Raw genomic sequence first — 22,539 nt, 5'->3', positions numbered from 1 at the left:
TCCAGACGTCAGGAGTTCCCGGAAGTAGTCCAGAGGGGACTTCCGGTGCGGGTTGGGAAAAATGGCGGTGGTCCCTGCGTTCCCGGCTTTGGCGCGGGTGAGGAACGCGGAGGTTCCAGGGGCTGGGGCCGGGGCCGGGGGCCAGCAGTATCAGGGACTAAGTTTCGTTTTCTGGGGTCATGGAGACAAGCGGGAGCGTTCAGCTGTCCGGTAGCCCAGGGCAAAGGGAGGCCAAGGAGAGGCCGATCCTGCTGCTGAAGAAATTCAGATCGCTTCCCTGCTTTGGTGAGCCTGCTGTGTGCTCACCTGGTAGTATCTGGCTGAAAAGTCAGTCCGCGAGGGCACCCGTTTCTGTCCTCCTCTGTCCTCTGAGCGCCCTCTCTGCCTGTTTCTTAAGTCCTTTTAAATGCCTACCCTGATTTCACAGTCTCCTCTTTATATTGCTTTTTGATGTAGGCATTTACCACCATAAACTTCACTCTTAGAACTGCTTTTGTTACATCTCATAATTTCTTGTATGTTGGATTTTAGTGTTTGTTTTAAGACGTCTTCTGAGTTCCCTTTTGATTCCATCTTTGGCCCGTTGATTTTTCAAGGAATGTGTTAATACTACGTATTTGTGAATTGTCATTTTTCTTTCTGCTTTTGATTTCGAGTTTTATTCCATTGAGGTTAGAAAAGATCATCTGGTGTGCTTCATTAAGCCTTCTTAAATTTGCTGAGACTTGTTTTGTGATGAAATATGGGATCTATCCTGGAGAATGAACGTATTCTTGAGAGGAATGTGTGTTTTGCTTGTGTTGGGTAGGATGAAGGGTATATATCTGTAGGTCTTTTGCTCTGTAGTATTGTTAAGTCTTCTATTTCCTTATTGACCTGCTGTTTGGATGTTCTGGCCATTTTTAAAATTACTATATTGCTCTCTGTTTCTTCCTTCAGTTCTGTTTGCTTGTGTATTTGGATGCTCTGATGTGGTTGGGTGCATCTGGTTATAGTTAGACCTTTCTGGACAATTGATTTAGAACATTATATTTGTTTAATGTCTTTTGTGTCATGTGACAATTTTGACTTAAATCTGTTTCGTCTGATGTAAGTATGGTCATCCCTGCTGTGTGGAATTTCATTTCTATTCTTTCAGCCTATGTGTGTCCTTAAATCTCTCTTTTTTTAAAAGATTTATTTTATTTATTTGAAAGAGTTAGAGAGAGAGGTAGAGACAGAGAGAGAGGTCTTCCATCCACTGGTTCACTCTCCAGATGGCTGCAACGGCCAGAGCTGTGCTGATCCGAAGCCAGGAGCCAGGAGCTTCTTCTGGGTCTCCCATGTGGGTGCAGGGGCCCAAGGACTTGGGCCATCCTCTACTGCTATCCCAGGCCATAGCAGAGAGCTGGATCAGAAGAAGAGCAGCCGGGACTAGAACCGGTGCCCACATGGGATGCTGGCACTTCAGGCCAGGGCTTTCACCCACTGTGCCACAGCGGCAGCTCCTGTCTTTAAATCTAAAATGAATCTCTTAGAGACTATGTATCATTTTTTTGTTTTGTTTTTCATTCAGCTACCCTTGTCTTTTGATTGGGAATTTATCCATTTGTATTTAAAGCAATTACTGTCAGGGAAAAAGTTACTCTTTCTATTTGTTCCTTGTTTTCTGTCTTATCACTTTTTTGTCTATCCCTTTTTCATCAGTTGTGTTCCATTGTTTTGTGGTGTCATGTTTTGATTTGTTTTTCTTTCTTTTTTTTTTTTTTTTAAAGATTTATTTTCTTTATTGGAAAGACACAGTTACAGAGAGAGGTAGTGACAGAGAGAGAGAGAGGTCTTCCATCTGCTGATTCACTCCCCGGATGGCCACAGTGGCCAGGCTGGGTCAGGCTGAAGCCAGTAGTGTGGAATTCCATCCAGGTCTCCCATGTGGGTGGCAGGGTCCCAAGTGCTCAGGCCATCATCTGCTTTCCAAGGTGTATTAGCAGGTAGTTGAACTGGACGCAGAGTAGCCAGGACTTGAACTGGCACTCACAGTGTGTCAGCGTCATATGTGGTGGCTTAACACCACCATACCACAACACTGGCCTCCAGCATTGACTTCTTAACAACTGGGATGGAAGATATTTAGCACCTAGTAAACACTGAGTAAATGTCAACAGTGGTATTTGTTCTCTATAGATGTTTGTGTCTTTTTTATTTCAGGTGCTTGTACTGTCAAGGCACAACCTGTTGTCTCCTTTGCTCAGTGTCGCATCATCCAGACGCTTCTACAGAGGGAACAGCCCAACAGATTCCCAAAAAGACCTGATTGAGATCCCTTTGCCTCCGTGGCAGGAGAGAACTGATGAATCCATAGAAACCAAAAGAGCCCGCCTGCTATATGAGAGCAGAAAGAGGGGAATGTTGGAAAACTGCATCCTCCTCAGGTAGGGAAAGAGGAATCTGGGTGTCACTTCTCTTTGACCAGTGGCAGCCTGTTCAGCCTTTTTCTTTCTTGTTTTTAGCCTCTTTGCCAAAGAACATCTGCACCACATGACAGAGAAGCAACTGAACCTCTATGATCGCCTGATTAACGAGCCTAGTAATGACTGGGATATTTACTACTGGGCCACAGGTACTGGGAATAGCAGCATAATATGAAAATAGAGTGACTGAGGCTGACTTGAGTCTGGAATTTTATTCTAGGCAATGGTTTTCTTTTAATTATGCAGTGGACACTCAACCCGGACACTATCTCAATCTTCCCAAAGTGTGCAAAATTTGTGTTTTAATTGAAGTTCCTTGCAAGACAGAATACAAATTATTGTAACTTGAGCAAAAGGGGGATTTCGTGCAACAGCACGTGAAGCTTCACGGCATCACAGGGAAGGTTGAGGAACCAGGCTGGGAGTTGTGTGGACCCACACAGCTCTGTACGTGCACCGCAGTGGCAGCCCCTTTGACCTACAAGCACTGCCTTTACGAGGAATGGAATCTGTATTTCAGGTTAGTTTTGGCTGTGAGTAAAAGATGGAAGACAGTCATGGATTAAGCAATATAAACTTCTTTCTTACAACAGAAATCGAGAGGTAGGCTCTCCAGAGCTCATGGAGGGGCTTCAACAAGTCGTGAGATCCCGAGTGGATATTTATCCTAGCAATTGAGATGCCACGTGCCACATTGGAGTACCTGAGTTCAATTCCTACCTCTGACTTCCGACTCTAGCTTCCTTCCAGTGCAGACCATGGGAGGCAGTGGTGGCTGCTCAGGTCACTGGGTTCCTGCCATCCACATGGGAGACCTGGATTGTGTTCCTAGCTCCCAGCTTGGCCCCAGCTCAGCCCTGGCCATTGCATGCATTTAGGGAGTGAACTAACAGATAGGAGCACTCTGCTTCTCTCTCTTCCTCTGTTTCTCTGCTTCTCAAATAACTAAAGAAATACATAAAGAGGTCCAAATTCTTCCTGACTTGCTGCTCCGACACCCTCAGCATGTGTGGTCTGCACTGTGGTCCAAGAATCTCTGTCGTGTCTGTGTTTCAGCTGGGAGAACAGCAAGCAGAAGCAAATATCCCTTTTGTGGATCCTTCTCAGGAAATTACACATTATCCTCCACTGATTTTCCTTCAGCCAACCTAGTTACATGACTTCTAGCCATAAGGAGGAGACAATATAATCTGTTCTATGTGCCTAGCTAAATTGGGAATTCTGTTATCAAAAAAGTGATGGAAGGAGCAGGGAGAATGGATATTAGGGGACTTCTAATCCATTTCTGCCACACTTTGGGTCTCCTGTTTTCATTTCTCAATGTTTGTATCAGAAAATAGATGCCCTTCTATATGTTCAATTGTAAGAGTACTAATACAAAGTCTAGAGACTTAGACAACCAGTGAAAGCTCAGAGAGTCTAAAATATTCACTGTGTGATCTTTGGCCCTGAATTAGCAAAGTGTATGCTGCTACTTGAATCAAAAGTTCATTTAATAGGCCGGCGCCGTGGCTCAATAGGCTAATCCTCCGCCTTGCGGCGCTGGCACACCGGGTTCTAGTCCCGGTCGGGGTGCCGGATTCTGTCTCGGTTGCCCCTCTTCCAGGCCAGCTCTCTGCTATGGCCCGGGAGTGCAGTGGAGGATGGCCCAAGTGCTTGGGCCCTGCACCCCATGGGAGACCAGGATAAGTACCTGGCTCCTGCCTTTGGATCAGTGCAATGCGCCGGCCGCAGCACACCGTCCACGGCGGCCATTGGAGGGTGAACCAACGGCAAAAGGAAGACCTTTCTGTCTCTCTCTGTCCACTCTGCCTGTCCAAAAAAAAAAAAAAAAAAAAAAAAAATTTCATTTATTGTGTTGAGTAATTTCACATGTGGGTATACCACAGTTTGTTTATCCATTGCCAGGCCGGCGCCGCGGCTCACTAGGCTAAACCTCCACTTTGCGGTGCCGGCACACCAGGTTCTAGTCCCAGTCGGGGTGCCGGATTCTGTCCCGGTTGCCCCTCTTCCAGGCCAGCTCTCTGCTGTGGTCCAGGAGGGCACTGGAGGATGGCCCAGGTGCTTGGGCCCTGCACCCCATGGGAGACCAGGAGAAGCACCTGGCTCCTGCCTTTGGATCAGCGTGGTGCGCCGGCTGCGGCGGCCATTGGAGGGTGAACCAACGGCAAAGGAAGACTTTCTCTCTCTCTCTCTCTCTCTCACTGTCCACTCGTTCACTCTGTCTGTCCAAAAAAAAAAAAAAAAAAAAGAGCCTTCACTGTTTATCCATTGCCCAGTTGAGGGACTTGAGGGTTTTTTCCAGTTTTAGGTGATTATACTGCTGTAAACATTTTTAAGATTTACTTATTTATTTGACAGGCAAAATTATAGACAGACAGAGAAAGGTCTTCCATCTGCTGGTTCATTCCCCAAATAGCCACAACGGCCAGAGCTGAGCTGAGTTTCTTCCAGGTCTCCCACATGGGTGCAGGGGCCCGAGCACTTGGGCCATCTTCGACTGCTTTCCCAGTCCATAGCGGAGAGCTGGATCGGAAGAGGAGCAGCCAGAACTAGATCCAGAGGTTCTCTGCTGCCAGTGGCAGAGGCTTAGCCCACTATGCCACAGTGCCGGCCCCTGTTGTAAGCATTTTTTGCAGATTTTGTGAGCATAGGTTTTAGTGTAGTGTTGCTTGGGTAAATACCCAAGAGAATGATAGCTGAGTCATGTGGTAAGTGGATGTCTCACTTTATAACAATCTTTTTTTTAAGATTTATTTATTTATTTGAAAGAGAGAGAGAAGGAGAGGCAGAGAGAGAGAGAGAGAGATCTTCGATCCGCTGGTTCACTCCCCAGTTGGCCGCAATGACTGGAACTGTGCCGATCCGAAGCCAGGAGCCAGGAGCTTCCCCCGGGTCTCCCACACGGGTGCAGGGGCCGAAGGACTTGGGCCATCCTGTACTGCTTTCCCAGGACATAGCACAGAGCTGGATCGGAAGTGGAGCAGCCGGGACTCGAACCAGCGCCCATATGGGATGCTGGCACTGTAGACGGCAGCTTTACCTGCTATACCACAGCGCCAGACCCAGCAGTCATTTCTGTAGTGAGCCAAAGAGTCAGTATTTAGCTTCAAGGAGTCCATGTGGTCTCTGTTGTAACTTCTCAACTCTGCCTTTGTAGCATGAAAGCAGGATAGATAATAAATAAGTGTGTCTGTGTTCTAACAACAACAAAAAATTTTGAAGATTTTATTTATTTATTAGAGGTCTCCATTCACTGATTTATTCTCCCTGATGCCTACCTCAGCTGGGGATGGGTCAGGCCAAAGTCAGAAGCCTGGAACTCCACCCAGGTCTCCCAGGTGGGTGGCAGAGATGGAGATACTTGAGCCGTCATTTGCTGCCTTCCCAGGCACATTATCAGGAAGCGGTATTGGGAATGAAGTAGCTGGTACCCAAAGGACTTCTTGGGATGTGGGTATCCCAAGTGGCGACTCAATCTGCCGTACCAGAAGTTAGCCTCCAACAAATTATGGACACTGAATTTCATGTAATTTTATTTGTCATGGAATATTCTTAATTTCCTTCCTTTCCCATTTAAAATTCATTCTAAAGATTTATTTATTTATTTGAAAGGCAGAGTTACAAAGAGACAAGGCAGAAAGAGAAAGAGAAAGGTCTTCCATCCACTGGTTCGCTCCCCAGATGGCCACAATGACCGGAGCTGGACTGATCTGAAGTCAGGAGCCAGGAGCTTCCTCTGGGTCTCCCTCGTGGATACAGGGGCCCAAGCACTTGTGCCATCCTCCACTGCTTTCCCAGGCCACAGCAGAGAGCTGGATGGGAAGTGGAGCAGCCAGGACTTGAACCAGCATCCATATGGGATGCCAGCACTTCATATGGTGGTGGCCTTACCTGCTAAGCCACAACACTGGCCCCTTAAAACTCATTCTAAAGGGCAAGTGTTTGGCCTAGCAGTTATTATGCTGGGTATGATTCCTGCATCTCATATTGGAGTAACTGAGTTCAGTATCTGCTCCACTCCTGATTGCATCATCCTGCTAATGTAGACGCTGGGAGGCAGTGTTGATGACTCAAGTGATTGGGTTCCTGCCAATTATTTGAGAGACCTAGATTAAGATCCTGACTTCTGGCTTTGGCTTTGTTCTAATCCTGGCCGCTGGTGACATTTAGGGTATGAACTTCAAGATGGAAGAGCTTCATCTCTCTCTCTCTTCAAAGTTTTATTTTTTTTGTTTGAGAGGCAGAGTTACAGAGGGAGAGTCAGAGAAAGAGATGTCTTCCATCTGCTGGTTCAGTCCCCAAATGGCTGCAACAGCCTGAGCTGGACTAATGCGAAGCCAGGAGCTTCTTCCGGGTCTCCCATGTGGGTGCAGGGGCCCAAGCATCTGGACCATCTTCTGCTTTCCCAGGCCATCAGCAAGGAGCTGGATTGGAAGTGGAGCAGCTGGGACTCAAACCAGTATCCATATGGGATGCTTGTACTGCTGGCAGATGCTTAACCTACTACACCACAGCACTGGTTCCTCTCATTCTCTCTTTCCATCACTGTGGCTCTCTAATTGTTTAATTAGTTAATGGGGGGAAAAGGTAAAAATCATTCTTAGGTCTCAGGCTATATAAAAGTAGCAGGAACAGGCATTTGGCACAGTAACAACAAAGTCCCCTGTTGGGATGCCTGTATCCCATATCAGAGTGCCTGGTTCAAGTCCCAACTACTCCACTTCTGTGTGCTAATACACATTTTTTGTGCTGCTAATACACATCTCTGAGACAGCAGATGATGGCTCAAGTAATTAGGTCCCTGCTATCCAAATTGAGACCAAGAAGGAATTCTGGGCTCCAGGCTTTAGTCTGACCCAGCCCTGGCTGATGCAGGCATTTGTGGACTGAGCCAGTGGACAGACGTTCTCTCTGTGCCTGTGTCTCTCTGCCTTTCAAATAAAATGAAAAATAAATTAAAAAATTTTAAAATCCTTTAAAAAATGAAAAATGGGCAGTAGGCCATAGTTTGCTGTTTTCTGTGTTGCTCTGGAACGGGCAGCACTAGGAACAGAAAACAGATGAGTGGTCGCCAGGGAGGAGGTGTGAAGGGAAAGGTTGAAGTTCCCCCAGCATTCATTAGTCTCAGGATTTCATTTCTGTTTTTAGCCATTCTAAGAAGTACCATTAAACTGGGTTGTTTGTTTTCTTACCATGTTTTGAGTGTTCTTAACTGATTCCTGACTCGAGTCCTTTATCAGTTAAGTGTCCAGAAGATTTTTCTCCTGGTCTATGGCTTGTCTTTTCATTTTCTTCACATTGTCAAAGAGCAGGGTTTTTTTCCCCACAGGTTTGCAATTTATTGTACAAATTGGATCATCATATGTCAAATTGACATTAGCTTTTCCAGGCTTGGGAATTTAACAGATGTGGGACAGACGATTTATAATCTATCCATAATGCTTTCACTGCTAGAGTTTTTGTAGAACTTACCTTGAAGTATAAGATCATTAAAGCAATGCCTCCTTAATGGCCAGTACACAATTCTTCTGCCTATAAGAGTGTAAGAGTTGCAATTTTTTTTTTAAAGATTTATTTATTTACTTGAAAGAGTTACACAGAGAGAAGGAGAGGCAGAGAGAGAAAGAGAGGTCTTCCATCTGATGGTTCACTCCCCGACTGGCCGTTATGGCTGGAGCCGCACCGATTCAAAGCCAGAAGCCAGGAGCTTCTTCTGGGTCTCCCACGCGGGTACAGGGGCCTAAGGACTTAGGCCATCTTTTACTGCTTTCTCAGGCTATAGCAGAGAGCTGGATTGGAAGTGGAGCAACCGGACTCAATCCAGCGCCCATAAGGGATGCTGGCAATGCAGGCGGCGGCCTTACCTACCACACCACAGCGCCGGCCCTGCAATATTTTTAAAATATTGATTGATTGATTGATTGATTGATTGATTTGAAAGGCAGAGTTACAGAGAGAAGGAGAGACAGAGATGTGCCATCTGCTGGTTCACCCCCAGGTGGCCTCAATGGCCAGGGCTGGGGTAGGCCAGAGCTGGAAGACAGGCGCTTCATCCTGTCTCCCATGTGAATAGTAGGGGCCAAGGTACTTGGGCCATCTTCCTGCTTTCCCAGGCCATTAGCAGGGAGCTGGATAGGAAGTGAAGCCCCTGGGACTCGAACAAGTGCCCATATGCGATGCTGGCATTACAGTGGCTTTACCTGCTATGCCACAACACGGCCCTATTTATTTATTTTTTAAAAAAATATTTATTTGAGAGGCAGAGAGAGAAGCAGACTGACAAAGAGAGAACTCTGATTCACTGGTTTACTCTTCCACTGCCTGCAATGGCTAGCCTGGACCAGGCCAAAGTTGGGAGCCAGGAACTCAATCCATATCTCTCACGTGGGTAGTAAGAACCTGGCTACTTAAGCCGTCACCTGCTGTCTCCCAGGATATACATTAGCAGGAAGCTAGGTTCTGGAGCAGAGCCAATACTTAGATCCAGGTACTATGGTATGGAACACAGGCATCCTTACCAGCAGCTTAACCTCTAGGGCAGATGCCTGAAGGGATTACTGTCGTACGTACAATCCTTTTTCTTTTTCTTTTTCTTTTTTTTTTAAGATTTATTTATTTATTTGAAAGAGTTACACCGGGTGGGGGGGGGGTCTTCCATCCGCTGGTTCACTTTCCAGTTGGCTCCAATCTGGAGCCAGGAGCTTTTTCCGGGTCTCCCACGTGGGTGCAGAGGCCCAAAAGTGCTACTTTTTAGACTTTTCCAATTTCTTGTTGCTAAAATGTAGACATATAATTGATCTTTGCATATTGACTTTGTAGAATGTGGCCTTGCTAAATCAATTTAGAAGTTCCTTTGAAGATTCTTTGGGATTTTTTTGTGTAGACAGTTGTATCATCTGACTAGACATGATTTTCTTTCATTTTCTGTCTTATACTTACCTTATTATGATATTCAGGACTCCAGCATAATAAGGTTTAAATAACCATGGTGAGAATAGGCATCCTTGCCTCACCAGTGTTAGGGGTAAAGTATTTCACCTTTCACTATTAGGCATAATTTTAGCTGTAGGTTGGTTATAAATGCCTTTTTTTTTTTTCTAACAGGCAGAGTTAGTGAGAGAGAGAGACAGAGAAAGGTCTTCCCATCGCTTCTTGGCCTTTTGGCTAAGATCAAGTGTGGAGAAAGGTCTTCCTTCCGTTGGCTCACCCCCCAAATGGCTGCTGCGGCCGGCGCACTGCGCCAATCCAAAGCCAGGAGCCAGGTGCTTCCTTCTGGTCTCCCATGCGGGTGCGGGGCCCAAGCACTTGGGCCATCCTCCACTGCCTTCCCGGGACACAGCAGAAAGCTGGACTGGAAGAGGAGCAACCGGGACAGAATCCGGCCCCCCAACCAGGACTAGAACGTGGGGTGCGGCGCCACAGGCAGAGGATTAGCCTAGTGAGCCATGGTGCTGGTCTATAAATGTCTTTTACCAGGTTGAGAAAGTTTCCTTTTTTTTGAGTATATTGAGCAGTTTATCATAAATTTTGTCAAATGCTGTTGATTTGTTAAGATGATCATTTCTTAGTGATGGCATTCTTTCCCTGAGCTTATTGATATGCGAAAGGACTGGCTGATTAATCTTCAAATCTTAGACCAACCTTCCTTTCCACGGTAATGATATTGTTGGATTCCACTTGCCAATAATTTGACAATCTGTCTTAGGAAGGATATTGGTGTGTATTGGTAGTGGTTTTCTGGTTTTGAACAGGGTAATGTTAGCTTCCTAAAAAGAGGGGTCAGGTGCACTTTCCTCTTGAGGTGTGTTGTTGTTTTTTTTTTTTTTTTTTTTTTTTTTTTTGACAGGCAGAGTGGACAGTGAGAGAGAGAGAGACAGAGAGAAAGGTCTTCCTTTTGCTGTTGGTTCACCCTCCAATGGCCGCCACGGCTGGCGTACTGCGGCCGGCACACCGCGCTGATCCGAAGCCAGGAGCCAGGTACTTCTGGTCTCCCATGGGGTGCAGGGCCCAAGCACTTGGGCCATCCTCCAGTGCCCTCCTGGGCCACAGCAGAGAGCTGGCCTGGAAGAGGGGCAACCGGGACAGAATCCGGCGCCCCGACCGGGACTAGAACCCGGTGTGCTGGCACCAGCCTCCTCTTGAGTTTTCTTGAAGACTTTTTGTAGAATTACTATTTCTTCCTTAACGTTTAATAGAATTTGTTAGCAAAGCCTAGGATTTTCATTATTGGAAGTTTTTAACTGTAAAATTAAATGTTTTTTAATGGATTTCAAATGATTCAGGTTACCTATTCTAAGGTAAGACTTGATAATTAATCTTTCAATAAATATATTTATTTCATTTAAGTTATATATGTGGACACAAAATTTCTAATCTCTTTTTCTTTTAATATCCAAGGAGCTGTAGTGATATCCGTCTTTTATCCTTTTTTAATTGATCAGTCTGGCTAGAAGTTCTCAATTTTATTCGTATTTTCAAAGAACCAGTTTTTTTTATTTCACTGACTTTTCTGATTTCAGTGTTGCTGATTTCTGCTCTTATTTCCATTATTTCCTTTTTTCTCCTTGCATTGTACTTAATTTGCTGTTTTTAGTTTCTTAAGGTAAAAGCTGAGCTCATTGACCTGAAACCTTTTCCACTATAAACATTTAATACTATAAATTTTCTTAGCACTGTTTGAGCTTCATGTTACAAATTTGAATGCAAAATTGCAGAGAGATTAAGAGTGAGTGAGACAGAACGATGGATAGATCTTCCAGCTGCTGGTTTATTCCTCGGATGGCTGCAATAGCCAGGGCTGAGCCAGGCCAAAGCTGGGATCCTAGAACTCCATCCAGGTCTCCCACATGGATGGCAGGGGCTGAAGTACTTACTGCATCTTCTGCTGCTTTCCCAGGCACATTGGCAGGGAGCTGGATTGGGGGTTAAGCAGGCAGGACTTGAACCACTGCCCATTTGGGATGCCAGCATCCCAGGCAGAGGCTTAACTCATTGCACCACAACTCCAACCCACAAATGACTCTTCTTGACCCATGAGTTATTTAGATGTATGATGTTTAAGTTTGAAACATTTGGAAAATTTCCAGAATTTGTTGACTTTTTGTCTTGATGAATGTTCCAAGTGCACATGAATATGATGTGTTTTGTACTTATGGGTAAAGTTTTCTATGTCAACTAAGTCAGGTTGATTGATACTATTCTTCATGTCTTCTATGTTCTAACTGATTTTCTGAGTGCTTAATCTGTCAGTTCCTATGAGAGGTGTGTTGTAATCTCTATAATTTTTTTTATTAAAGATTTATTTATTTGAAAGTCAGAGTTACACAGAGAGAGGAGAGGCAGAGAGAGAGATCTTCCATCCACTGGTTCACTCCCCAGTTGGCCGCAATGGCCCGAGCTGCGCCGATCCGAAGCCAGGAGCCAGGAGAAGCCTGGCTCCTGTGGGTGCAGGGGCCTAAGGACTTGGACCATCTTCCACTTCTTTCCCAGGCCATAGCAGAGAGCTGGATGGGAAGAAGGGCAGCCAGGACTAGAACCGGCGCTCATATGGGATGCCGGCGCCACAGGCAGAGGATTAATCTACTGAGCCACAGCACCAGCCCTAACCATACTATTCTTTGTTCTGAAATGTCCAGATAGTAAAAGGAGTAAGGTACTCCAGGTTGTTTTTGTTTTGTTTTATTTTTTTTAATTTCTTTTTTATTTGAAGATTTATTTATTTTACTTGCAAGTTAGAGTTACACAGAGAAAGGAGAGGCAGAGAGAGAGGCCTTCTATCCTTTGGTTCACTTCCCAATTGGCCTCAACGGCCGGAGCTACGCTGATCCAAAGCCAGGAGACAGGAGCCTCTTCTGGGTCTCCCACGCGGGTGCAGGGACCCAAGGACTTGAGCCATCTTCTACTGCTTTCCCAGGCTAAACGAAGAGCTGGATTGGAAGTGGAGCAGCTGGGACTCAAACCAGCACTCATATGGGATGCCAGTGCTGCTGGCCATGGTTGTTGGTGTTTGTAGTTTTTTTGTTTTGTTTTGTTTTGTTTGTTTGTTTGTTTGTTTGTTTTTGACAAGTAGAGTTATAGACAGTGAGAAAGAGAGACAGAAAGAAAGGACATCCTTCCATTGGTTCACCCCCCAAATGGCCGCTACGGCTGGAGCTGCACCGATCTGAAGTCAGGATCCAGGTGCTTCCTCCTGGTCTCCCATGCGGTGGCCATGATTTTAACCAACTGTGCCATAGTGCTGGCCCTGCACATTACTTTTTTCAAGCTAGATATGTTGCCCTTGGGGAGTGTTTAATTTCTTTGTAAGGTGCTCATCTCTAAAACCGCTCCTCATTGTGCTTGACAGTGGCCGTGTTCTTAGTCCCAGCAAGTCACCATGAGTCATGACACTGTCCATTCTGGGAAAGTGTGAGACCCCTGTCCAGGGTCAGGTACTCCTAGGGTATCTGCTCTCACTGGAAGTAGAGTAACTGACCTTTAAGCACTCTGGGCTTTAACCTGCTGCACCACAGTGCCGGCCCCTCTCACTGACTTTTATTAGCTCATGGTTCTGTAGGTCAGAGCCATGCCCAAGACCTCACTCAGTCTGCAGTCGTGGATCAGATGTTCTACGTTCCTGCCTAGAGACTGGGGAAGAATCTACTTCCAAGCCCATTGGGTTGTTAGAAGAATTCATTTTCTTTCTTTTCCTTTTTAAAAGATTTATTCATTTATTTGAAAGACAGAGTTACAGAGAGAGAGCAAGGGAAAGAGACAGAGATCTTCCGTCTGCTGGTTCACTCCCGCCATGGCCACAACGGCCAATCCAAAGCCCGGAGCAAGGACTTTCCTCCAGGAAAGCAGTTGGGGCATATTCTGCTGCTTTCCCAGGCACATTAGCAGGGAGCTGGATTGGAAGTGAAACAGCTGAGACTCAAACCAGTGCCCATATGGGATGCTGACATTGCAGGTGGTGGCTCTACTGGCTACACCACCAGGAAAGAATGTACTTTCTTGCAGTTGTAGAACTAAGATCTCTATTGTCTTGCTCACTGTCCATCTCTTTCAGTTCCTAAAGATCCTTCCCACTTGGCCTCCTCCATCCCAGCCATGGAAAGCCGCTGTCGTATGGATCCCTGTCCTGCTTCACAGCTCTCTGGCTTCCCTTCTGCTACCAGCTGAGGAAAGCTGTGCTTTGAAGGGGCTCTCGTGGTTAGATCCGGCCTGCCTGGGCAACATCTGTGGCTGAGGGCCAATTCACAGCCTGATTACAGCCTAATCATAGGAACAGCAGTCCTAGAGATCACGCAGGGCTTGGGCCCCAGGGTAGCAGGGAATTTGCAGGCCATTCTGGAAGGGTTCCTAACACATCATTTTTGTACCTTTAACTTATCATTTATATTTGTGTTTGAATTGAATTTCTTGTAGACAGTCTATGTAGTCTTCATTTTTTGTCTAATCTGATAAGGTGTTTTTTTTTTTTTTTTTTTTTTTTTTTTTTTTTTTTTTGACAGACAGAGTGGACAGTGAGAGAGAGAGACAGAGAGAAAGGTCTTCCTTTGCCATTGGTTCACCCTCCAATGGCCACTGCGGCCGGCGCACCGCGCTGATCCGATGGCAGGAGCCAGGAGCCAGGTGCTTTTCCTGGTCTCCCATGGGGTGCAGGGCCCAAGCACCTGGGCCATCCTCCACTGCACTCCTTGGCCACAGCAGAGAGCTGGCCTGGAAGAGGGGCAACCGGGACAGAATCCGGCGCCCCAACTGGGACTAGAACCCGGTGTGCCGGCGCCGCTAGGCAGAGGATTAGCCTAGTGAGCCGCGGTGCCTGCCTAATCTGATAAGTTTTTATACAAATTATAATTGTATATTTTAGTGATTGCCCTAGGGTTTCTAGTATGCATCTTTATTTTATTAATTTTTTACCGATTTATTTATTTGAGAGGCAGAGTTACAAACAGGCAGTTCCTTTTGCCTGAGGAACTTCCTTAAGTATTTTTTGCGTTGAAGGCAGGCTGTTAGGAATTCTCTTGGCTTTGGTTTTCATTTAGAGAGACTTTTTCACAGATTACAGGATACTGTGTTCACAGTTTTGTGTTTGTTTTTTTTTTTTCTTGCAATTTAAGAGGGCACACTTGGCCGGCACCGCGGCTCATTAGGCTAATCCTCTGCCTTGTGGCGCCGGCACACCGGGTTCTAGTCCCGGTCGGGGTGCCAGATTCTGTCCTGGTTGCCCCTTTTCCACGCCAGCTCTCTGCTGTGGCCAGGGAGTGCAGTGGAGGATGGCCCAAATACTTGGGCCCTGCACCCCATGGGAGACCAGGATAAGTACCTGGCTCCTGCCATCAGATCAGCGCGGTGGGCTGGCTGCAGCGCGTGGCCACGGCAGCCACTGGAGGGTGAACCAACGGCAAAAGGAAGACCTTTCTCTCTATCTCTCTCTCTCACTATCCACTCTGCCTGTCAAAAAAAAAAAAAAAAAAAAGAGGGCACACTTGTGTTATTGGACCATTGGTGTGCAGAATGGAGTCCATCTAGTCTGGAATTGAGCTGGATTTGGGTTTTGTTGTTGCTTTGGTTGCCTTTAGCACACTGCAAGCTTCAGACTCCTCTCATGTTACATGTGCTGTCTTCTGGTTTGCCAAGTTTCTGAAAGAAGCCTACTGTATCTTCATTACTTTGTATGTGTCTTTTCTTTCTCAGTGTCTTTGGTATTTTATCTTTGGTTTCTAGCTGTTTGAATATGATGTGTTTGGTTGTTTGTTTTGGTATTTATCCTGCTTTGTGTTCCCTGGGCATGTTGTATCTGTGTTTCTATATCTTTCACTGTTGTCGGAAAAAAATCTCAGCCATTCTGTCTTCAGGTATTTCTTCTGCCTTGTTCTCTTTTTCTCTGGAATTCCAGTTACATTGGGTTAGGTCATTTAGTATTGTCCTGTAGCTTTTGGACTCTCTGCTTTGCATTTTTCACTCATTTTTCTTCTTATATATCAGTTTTTGTGATTTGTGTTGGCTAGTAGCTATTGACCTATTTTCTTTTTTTTTTTTAAGATATATTTATTTCTTTGAAAGCATCCTATAGAGAAAGAAGGAGAGGCAGAGAGAGAGAGAGAGATCCTCCATTCGCTGGTTTACTCCCCAACTGGCCACAACAGCCAGAGCTGCACCAATCCAAAGCCAGGAGCTTCTTTCCGGGTCTTCTATGTGGGTTCAGGAGCTTCTTTCCGGGTCTTCTGTGTGGGTTCAGGGGCCCAAGAACTTGGGCCATCTTCCACTGCTTTCACAGGCCACAGCAGAGAGCTGGATTGGAAGTGGAACAGCCGGGTCTCAAACCAGTGCCCACATAGGATCCCGGCACTGCAGGTGATGGCTTTACCTGCTATGCCACAGCACCGGCCCCTGACCTATTTTCTAATTCTTTCCTTGGATTATGTCAAATCTCATGATGAGCCTGTTGAAGTCATTCTGCTACTGTTTTGTTTTTTTTTTTTAAGGATTTATTTATTTATTTGAAAGATAGAGTTACAGAAAGGCAGAGACAGACAGAGAGAGGTTTTCCATCCACTGGTTCACTCCCCAAATGTCCACAGCAGCCAGAGCTGGGCCCATCCTAAGCTAGGATCCTGGAGCTTCTCTGTCTCCCACTGCCTGCAGGGGGCCAAGGACTTGGGCCATCTTCCACGCTTTCCCAGGCACATTAGCAGGGAGCTGGATTAGAAGTGGAGCAGCCGGGCCGGCGCCGCGGCTCACTAGGCTAATCCTCCGCCTAGCGGCGCCGGCACACCGGGTTCTAGTCCCGGTCGGGGTGCCGGATTCTGTCCCGGTTGCCCCTCTTCCAGGCCAGCCCTCTGCTGTGGCCAGGGAGTGCAGTGGAGGATGGCCCAGGTGCTTGGGCCCTGCACCCCATGGGAGACCAGGAAAAGCACCTGGCTCCTGGCTCCTGGCATCGGATCAGCGCGGTGCGCCGGCCGCAGCGCGCCGGCCGTGGCGGCCATTGGAGGGTGAACCAACGGCAAAGGAAGACCTTTCTCTCTGTGTCTCTCTCTCACTGTCCACTCTGCCTGTCAAAAAAAAAAAAAGAAGTGGAGCAGCCAGGATTTGAACCAGCACCTGTATGGGACGCAGGCACCACAGGCAGCAGCCTTACCCACTGTGCCACATCACTAGCCCCTCTGCTACTGTATTTCTAGTACTTAGATGTGAGGTTGTTTTTTTTTTTTTTTTTTTAAGATTTTATTTATTTATTTGAGAGGTAGAGTTACAGACAGGGAGAGAGAGAAAGGTCTTCCATCCATTGATTCACTCCCCAAATGGCCTCAACAGCCAGAGCTGTGCCAATCCGGAGCCAGGAGCTTCCTCCAGTCTCCCACACGGGTACAGGGGCCCTAGGACTTGGGCCATCCTCCACTGCCTTCCCAGGCCATAGCAGAGAGCTGGATCAGAAGAGGAGCAGCTGGGACTAGAACCGGCACCCATAAGGGATGCCGACACCACGCCAGCCCCAGATGTGTTTTATAATTGTCGGCTCCCTGCTGGGATGTCTCATCTGCTCATGCATTTTGACTATGTTTTCCCCTAATCTTTTTTTTTTTTTTTTTTTTTTTTTTTTTTTTTGACAGGCAGAGTGGACAGTGAGAGAGAGAGAGACAGAGAGAAAGGTCTTCCTTTTTCGTTGGTTCACCCCCCAATGACCGCTGCGGCTGGTGCACTGTGCTGATCCGAAGCCAGGAGCCAGGTGTTTCTCCTGGTCTCCCATGCGGGTGCAGGGCCCAAGCACTTGGGCCACCCTCCACTGCACTCCCGGGCCACAGCAGAGAGCTGGACTGGAAGAGGGGCAACCGGGACAGAATCTGGCACCCCGACCAGGACTAGAACCCGGTGTGCCGGCGCCGCAGGTGGAGGATTAGCCTATTGAGCCGTGGCACCGGCCTCCACTAGTCTTTGATGTTAGTCATAGTTATTTGGAATTCCCTAGCTGATAGTTCAGACACCTCAGTCATCTCTGTGTCTGTTTCCATTGATTGTTTTGCCCCCTTGACAGTGTAGTTTTCCCCCCTTCTTTTGTGTGTGTATCATGATTTTTCATCCAGTGTTAGACATCATGATGAAGCAGTAAAGACTGAGGCAAACAGTATTCCTAGAAATGAGCATGCTGCTTCTGCATGCTTATTAGTATGAGGGATCAAGTCAGTCAAGTTAGGAATGAAGCCGGGTTAGATTTTAATTTTTATTTATTTATTTGCGAGGCAGAGAGAGACAGTTCTTTCAGTCCACTGCTTCACTCCCCCAAATGCCCACAGCGATTGGGGCTGGGCCTGGCTGAAGCTGGGGGTTGGGAACTCAATATGAGTCTCCCACATGGGTGATAGGAACCCAAGTGCGTGAGCCATCCATCCACTATCTCCCGGGGTTCACGTTTTCAGGAAGCTAGAATTGGGAGCAGAGCTGGACTGAGACCCAGGCACTCCCGTATGAGATCCAGATGTGCCCAGCCGTATCTTGATCCTGTGCAGACTGCCCAGCCCGCAGTTTGGCTTTTGTCTTTACCTTGGTTACCTTCAGGGCATCATTAGCCTCGGTGTGCTTGAGTGGAGGCTATTTAGAGATTGTTTCTCGGTGTTCCTGTTCTGCCCTCAGCTTTCAGCCTCAGAGGCAATGTGTGCCCCTGCTCTCACCTCCCCCAACAGTAGATCCTGTTGCTTTCTGCTTGCTGCCCCTTAGTTTAGGAGAGACGAGCTTGGAGGATGTTCTCCATTAGCTTTTTCCAGCCTTAGTCTCAGGCAGTCCCTGAGACCCTGTGCTTGGGACCTGGGAATGCTCAGTGATCCTGCCCCTCCCCCAGGGTAGGATTTTGTTTTTCTTTTGCCCTTCCATCAGCACGCATGGTCACTCACCTGTGCGCTGTGAGACAGGGTCTCCTGGTCAGTGGAGGCTTCCGTTCTGTAGAGGAGAGGGTCCAACTGAGCGTTAGGCTTTTTTCCCCGTTTTGACTGCTCCCCTGCTCTTGGCCTGCATCCTGCAGGAGGAGGTCGCCAGCTGCCTGCTCTGTGCCCAGTCTTTGTTGGAGCACACACAATGGAGGTTTGTTGAGAAGAACCTGTCAGCTGCACTTGTATTTGCGGTTCCCAGGGGTTTTATTCTTAGACAAAATCACACTTGGCATTTAACAGTTCATTACAAACTTCAGCTGAATTTTTCTTAGCAGTTTGTGTGGTGCCTGGTATCCTCTTCCTGTGCCTGTTACAGAGAACAAGTCCTCATGTCAGCTTCTCCCGTGAGGGCCTCTTGGATTGTTTGTGCTGTCTTGGATAACTTCAAGAGAAGGTGTATCGGTAGCTTTTCTGGCTTTTTCGTGTTGCCCAGATCGGTGCAGTCTTCTTTCCAACTTTCTATATCCTCGAGGGAGGCCCCAATCTTGATTTTATTTTGAGCATCACAAAAAACCAGAACACTCACTGAATGCCTGGTCCCATGCTGAAAGGGAATTGGGCTTGGTTTTGAGGAATTCCCTCTCCTAGCATTTTACACAAAGCTGTATGTAGAAACTGAAATTAAAAGGTAAAATTTATTTTGGTGCAAAAAAAGTTTGAATCCATGCATAGCAGGGGTCTTCAAAAAGTTCATGAAAATGCATATTATGAAAAAAACTGTGCATAGATTTCAAAATTTGTTTGCATCAAAATAAACTTACTTTAAAACAATTATGTATTTGAAAGGCAGAGTGACAGAGATCTTCCATTCACTCTCCAAATGCCTACAACAGCTGGGGCTGGGCCAGGTTTAAGTCAGGAGCTAGGAATTCAGTCTGGGTCTCCAGACTGTGTGGCAGGGGCTCAGCTGCTTGAACCATCACCTAATGTCTCCCAGGGTGCACATTAGCAGGAAGCTGGGGTTGGCAGTGGAGCTGGGACTCTAACCCAGGTTCTCCAATGTGGGATGCAGGTGTCCCAAGTGCTATCTTTTTTTTTTTTTTTTTTTTTTTTTTTTTTTTTGCATAACTTTATTTTTTTGAAAGGTAAAGCAAAAGAAAGAGATAGACAGAGACACAGAGAAAGCGCTTCCATCTACTGCTTTAGACCCCAGTTGGCTGCAACAGCCAGCTCTGGGCTAGGCCAAAGCGAAGAACCAGAAAGCCCATCCTCATCTCCCATGTGGGAGTCAGGGGCCCAAGTACTTGGGCCGTCCTCTACTGCCTTCCCAGGCACATTAGCAGGGAACTAGATTGGAAGCTGAGAAGCCAGGACTCAAACCAGCATCTTGATACAGGATGCCAGCACAAATGCTGTGGCTTCACCTGCTGTGACACAACACTGACCCTCACCCCCACAAGTGGCATTTTAACCACTCTGCAAACATCCAGCCCTTGAACTTACCTTTTAGTTCATTTTTTAAAAAAGAGTTATTTATTTAAGAGTTATGGGAAGGAGGGTGGGAGACAGAGAGGATCTCCCATCTGCTAGTTCACTCCCCAAATGGCTGCAACAGCCAGAGCTGGGCCCACCCAGAGCCAGGAGTGAGGAGCTTCCTCTGGGTCTCCCATGTGAGTGCAGGGGCTCAAGTACTTGGGCCAGCACCAATATGGGATGCCAGCATTGCAGGCAGGAGTTTTACCCACTACGCCACAATGTGGGCCCCTTAAGCAAGTGTCTTAAGGGTGGAAGAAACGGCTGGGGTGAGGAGCACTGCTGGAATGCTGTGAAGAAACGGCTGGGGTGAGCAGCACTGCTGTGAGACTGCGAGAGTGTGCTGGCGTTCTCATTGCTCTGCTGCCAGTGCCTGGGTTGCCTGTCTGCTTAAATCTGGTTCTCCATTTTGTTACAGTGCCTCAAATAGCATTCCAGAAAATTCCTTTTTGCTTAAGTTTACAAATGTCTGAAGTTTCTGTCACTTCTAACCTAGGACCTCTAACTGATAAAGTAGAAGCTTTTGTCTCAGGAAATGTGCAGATTAGAGAGGGAGACATAGTACTTGGAGAAACTGAAATGCCAGATGCAAAGCACGGTGGTATAGCCAAAACTATGTAGACCAGGGGTGCTAGAATGTTCACAAAGTAAAGTACCGGACAAGGGGCCGGTGCTGTGGTGTAGCGGGTAAAGCTGTCACCTGCATCCCATATGGGCGCCAATTCGAGTCCCAGCTGCTCCTCTTCCAATCCAGCTCTCTGCTGTGGCCTGGGAAAGCAGTAGAAGATGGCCCAAGTCCTTGGCTGCTGAACCCACGTGGGAGACCTGGAAGAAGCTCCTGGCTTCTGAATTAAGCTCAGCTCTGGCTGTTGTTGCCATCTGGGGAGTGAACCAGTGGGTGGAAGACCTCTCTTTCTCTCTGTTTCTACCTCTGTTTGTAACTGTCTATCAAATAAATAAAAATAAATCTTTAAAAAGAAAAGTACTGGGCAATAAATACTCAGTCTTGCAGCCATATGGTCACTGCCCCAGTGACTTAGCTCTGCTGCCCTAACTCAAAAGCAGCCGTTCTCGCCGGCGCCGCAGCTCACTAGGCTAATCATCCGCCTAGCGGCGCCGGCACACCGGGTTCTAGTCCCGGTTGGGGCGCCGGATTCTGTCCCGGTTGCCCCTCTTCCAGGCCAGCTCTCTGCTGTGGCCAGGGAGTGCAGTGGAGGATGGCCCAGGTGCTTGGGCCCTGCACCCCATGGGAGACCAGGAAAAGCACCTGGCTCCTGGCTCCTGCCATCGGATCAGCGCGGTGCACCGGCCGCAGTACGCCAGCTGTGGCGGCCATTGGAGGGTGAACCAACGGCAAAGGAAGACCTTTCTCTCTGTCTCTCTCTCTCACTGTCCACTCTGCCTGTCAAAAAAAAAATAATAATAATAAAATAAAATAAATAAAAAATAAAAGCAGCCGTTCTCTATAAACACGGCATGGGAGCAGCTGTTGGCCTACAGGCTGACATCATGTATGCTGTACATCTCGAGAAAGAATGGATACAGTCTGCAGTCTGGATAGCCATCTGTGGTTCTTGGCCAAGGACAGTTTCAAGAAAGTTTTAAGATCCTTGTATCTGAGCACTGACTGTGGCATAATTCTTTCTGTCTACTTTTCTCTTGCAGAAGCAAAACCGGCCCCAGAAATATTTGAAAATGAAGTCATGGCACTGCTGAGAGACTTTGCTAAAAACAAAAACAAGGAGCAGAGGCTGCGTGCCCCGGATTTGGAGTACCTCTTTGAAAAGCCACGTTGAGCTGTGCCCACGGCCTGGCAAGGCTCTCAGTCTGAAGATGGTAACTACTCCCAGTGGATGTGATCTTGGCCTCTTGCTTCTTCTGAGGCGCTTAACTCACCCTCCCCCACAGGACATAAATGTAGCTGAGCCGTGTGACTCATTCTGGCACTTTTTTGTTCAGTTCTGACCTTTGTGAGTGGTTGTCAGTGTTGCTGACACTATGGCCTGACTTTGGCTGCCAGTGCTACTGGCAGATCTGCCACAAGAGGGCGCTGTAGGGGAAGAAATCTTGCTGGCTCGCTGCTTCTGCTGCAAGTACTCCCAGAAAGAGGTAGCCAGCTGTACCTGCTGTGTGGAAGCCACCCCCGACCCTGGTGGTCCAGGGCTTTGTTAAAGTGAAATTCCCCTCCCTCCAACCTGGTGTGATCCTTTCTGCCAAAGGAAGTTGATCCAGGCCCCCTGAGCTGAACTGTTGAAAGCACAGCAGGCAGAATGAGGCCATACTGCTTAAGTGTCTGTGTCTTTGTTGTCAGATTTTCTTTAAACCACGCACTTTGTAAATTGAGAGATAATTGAATATTAAAGAATAATGATAAAAAGAAATTTATAGTTCCCCAGCTCTTACAATTATTTTCATTTTGCCTCTCCTCCCATAATAACCATAGTCATACAGTTTTACAAGGTTGCAATTATAGGTTTTATTTCATGCAGTGCTATGGCAAACTTTTCCCTTCATTTCTACAGTCTTCACAGTGACTTTAGTTGACTGAATAGTAACACAGAGGACGTGATGTGTTAGAATAAATTGGTTGGAAGCATTTAGCTCTGGGGCCAGGAGAGTTCTGCCTTGTAGTGGTGAGCTCCCCGGAGGGTGTGCCCTTAGCCGTAATCCAGTCTCAAGAGTCAGTCACCCAGGCTGGGCCCGGCCAT

At 47.1% G+C, this 22,539-nt stretch overlaps 1 protein-coding gene across 1 annotated transcript; it reads left to right on the top strand.

Annotated features, from left to right (window-relative positions):
• The first annotated feature begins 36 nt into the window (after nt 1-36).
• On the top strand, nt 37-22,212 carry SDHAF2 (succinate dehydrogenase complex assembly factor 2). Its single transcript, XM_002721021.6, has 4 exons — nt 37-97; nt 2,188-2,411; nt 2,490-2,599; nt 21,497-22,212. Exons 1-4 carry the CDS (start codon nt 62-64, stop codon nt 21,625-21,627), a joined length of 501 nt encoding a protein of 166 aa, XP_002721067.2. The 5' UTR covers nt 37-61; the 3' UTR covers nt 21,628-22,212.
• Nucleotides 22,213-22,539: the final 327 nt, after the last annotated feature.

The sequence above is a fragment of the Oryctolagus cuniculus genome, chromosome 1 (assembly GCF_051225735.1).
Source record: "Oryctolagus cuniculus isolate XC-2025 breed Fujian yellow rabbit chromosome 1, ASM5122573v1, whole genome shotgun sequence".
Lineage (NCBI taxonomy): Eukaryota > Metazoa > Chordata > Mammalia > Lagomorpha > Leporidae > Oryctolagus > Oryctolagus cuniculus.
Note: the sequence above shows the minus strand (reverse complement) of the source record. Positions and strands in the feature narration are given on the sequence as shown.

Coding starts and splice junctions, on each gene's coding strand:
- SDHAF2 (XM_002721021.6), top strand. CDS start 62: ATGGCGGTGGTCCCTGCGTTCCCGGCTTTGGCGCGG. Junction 2,412..2,489: donor GAAAACTGCATCCTCCTCAG/GTAGGGAAAGAG, acceptor TCTTGTTTTTAG/CCTCTTTGCCAAAGAACATC. Junction 2,600..21,496: donor TATTTACTACTGGGCCACAG/GTACTGGGAATA, acceptor TTTCTCTTGCAG/AAGCAAAACCGGCCCCAGAA.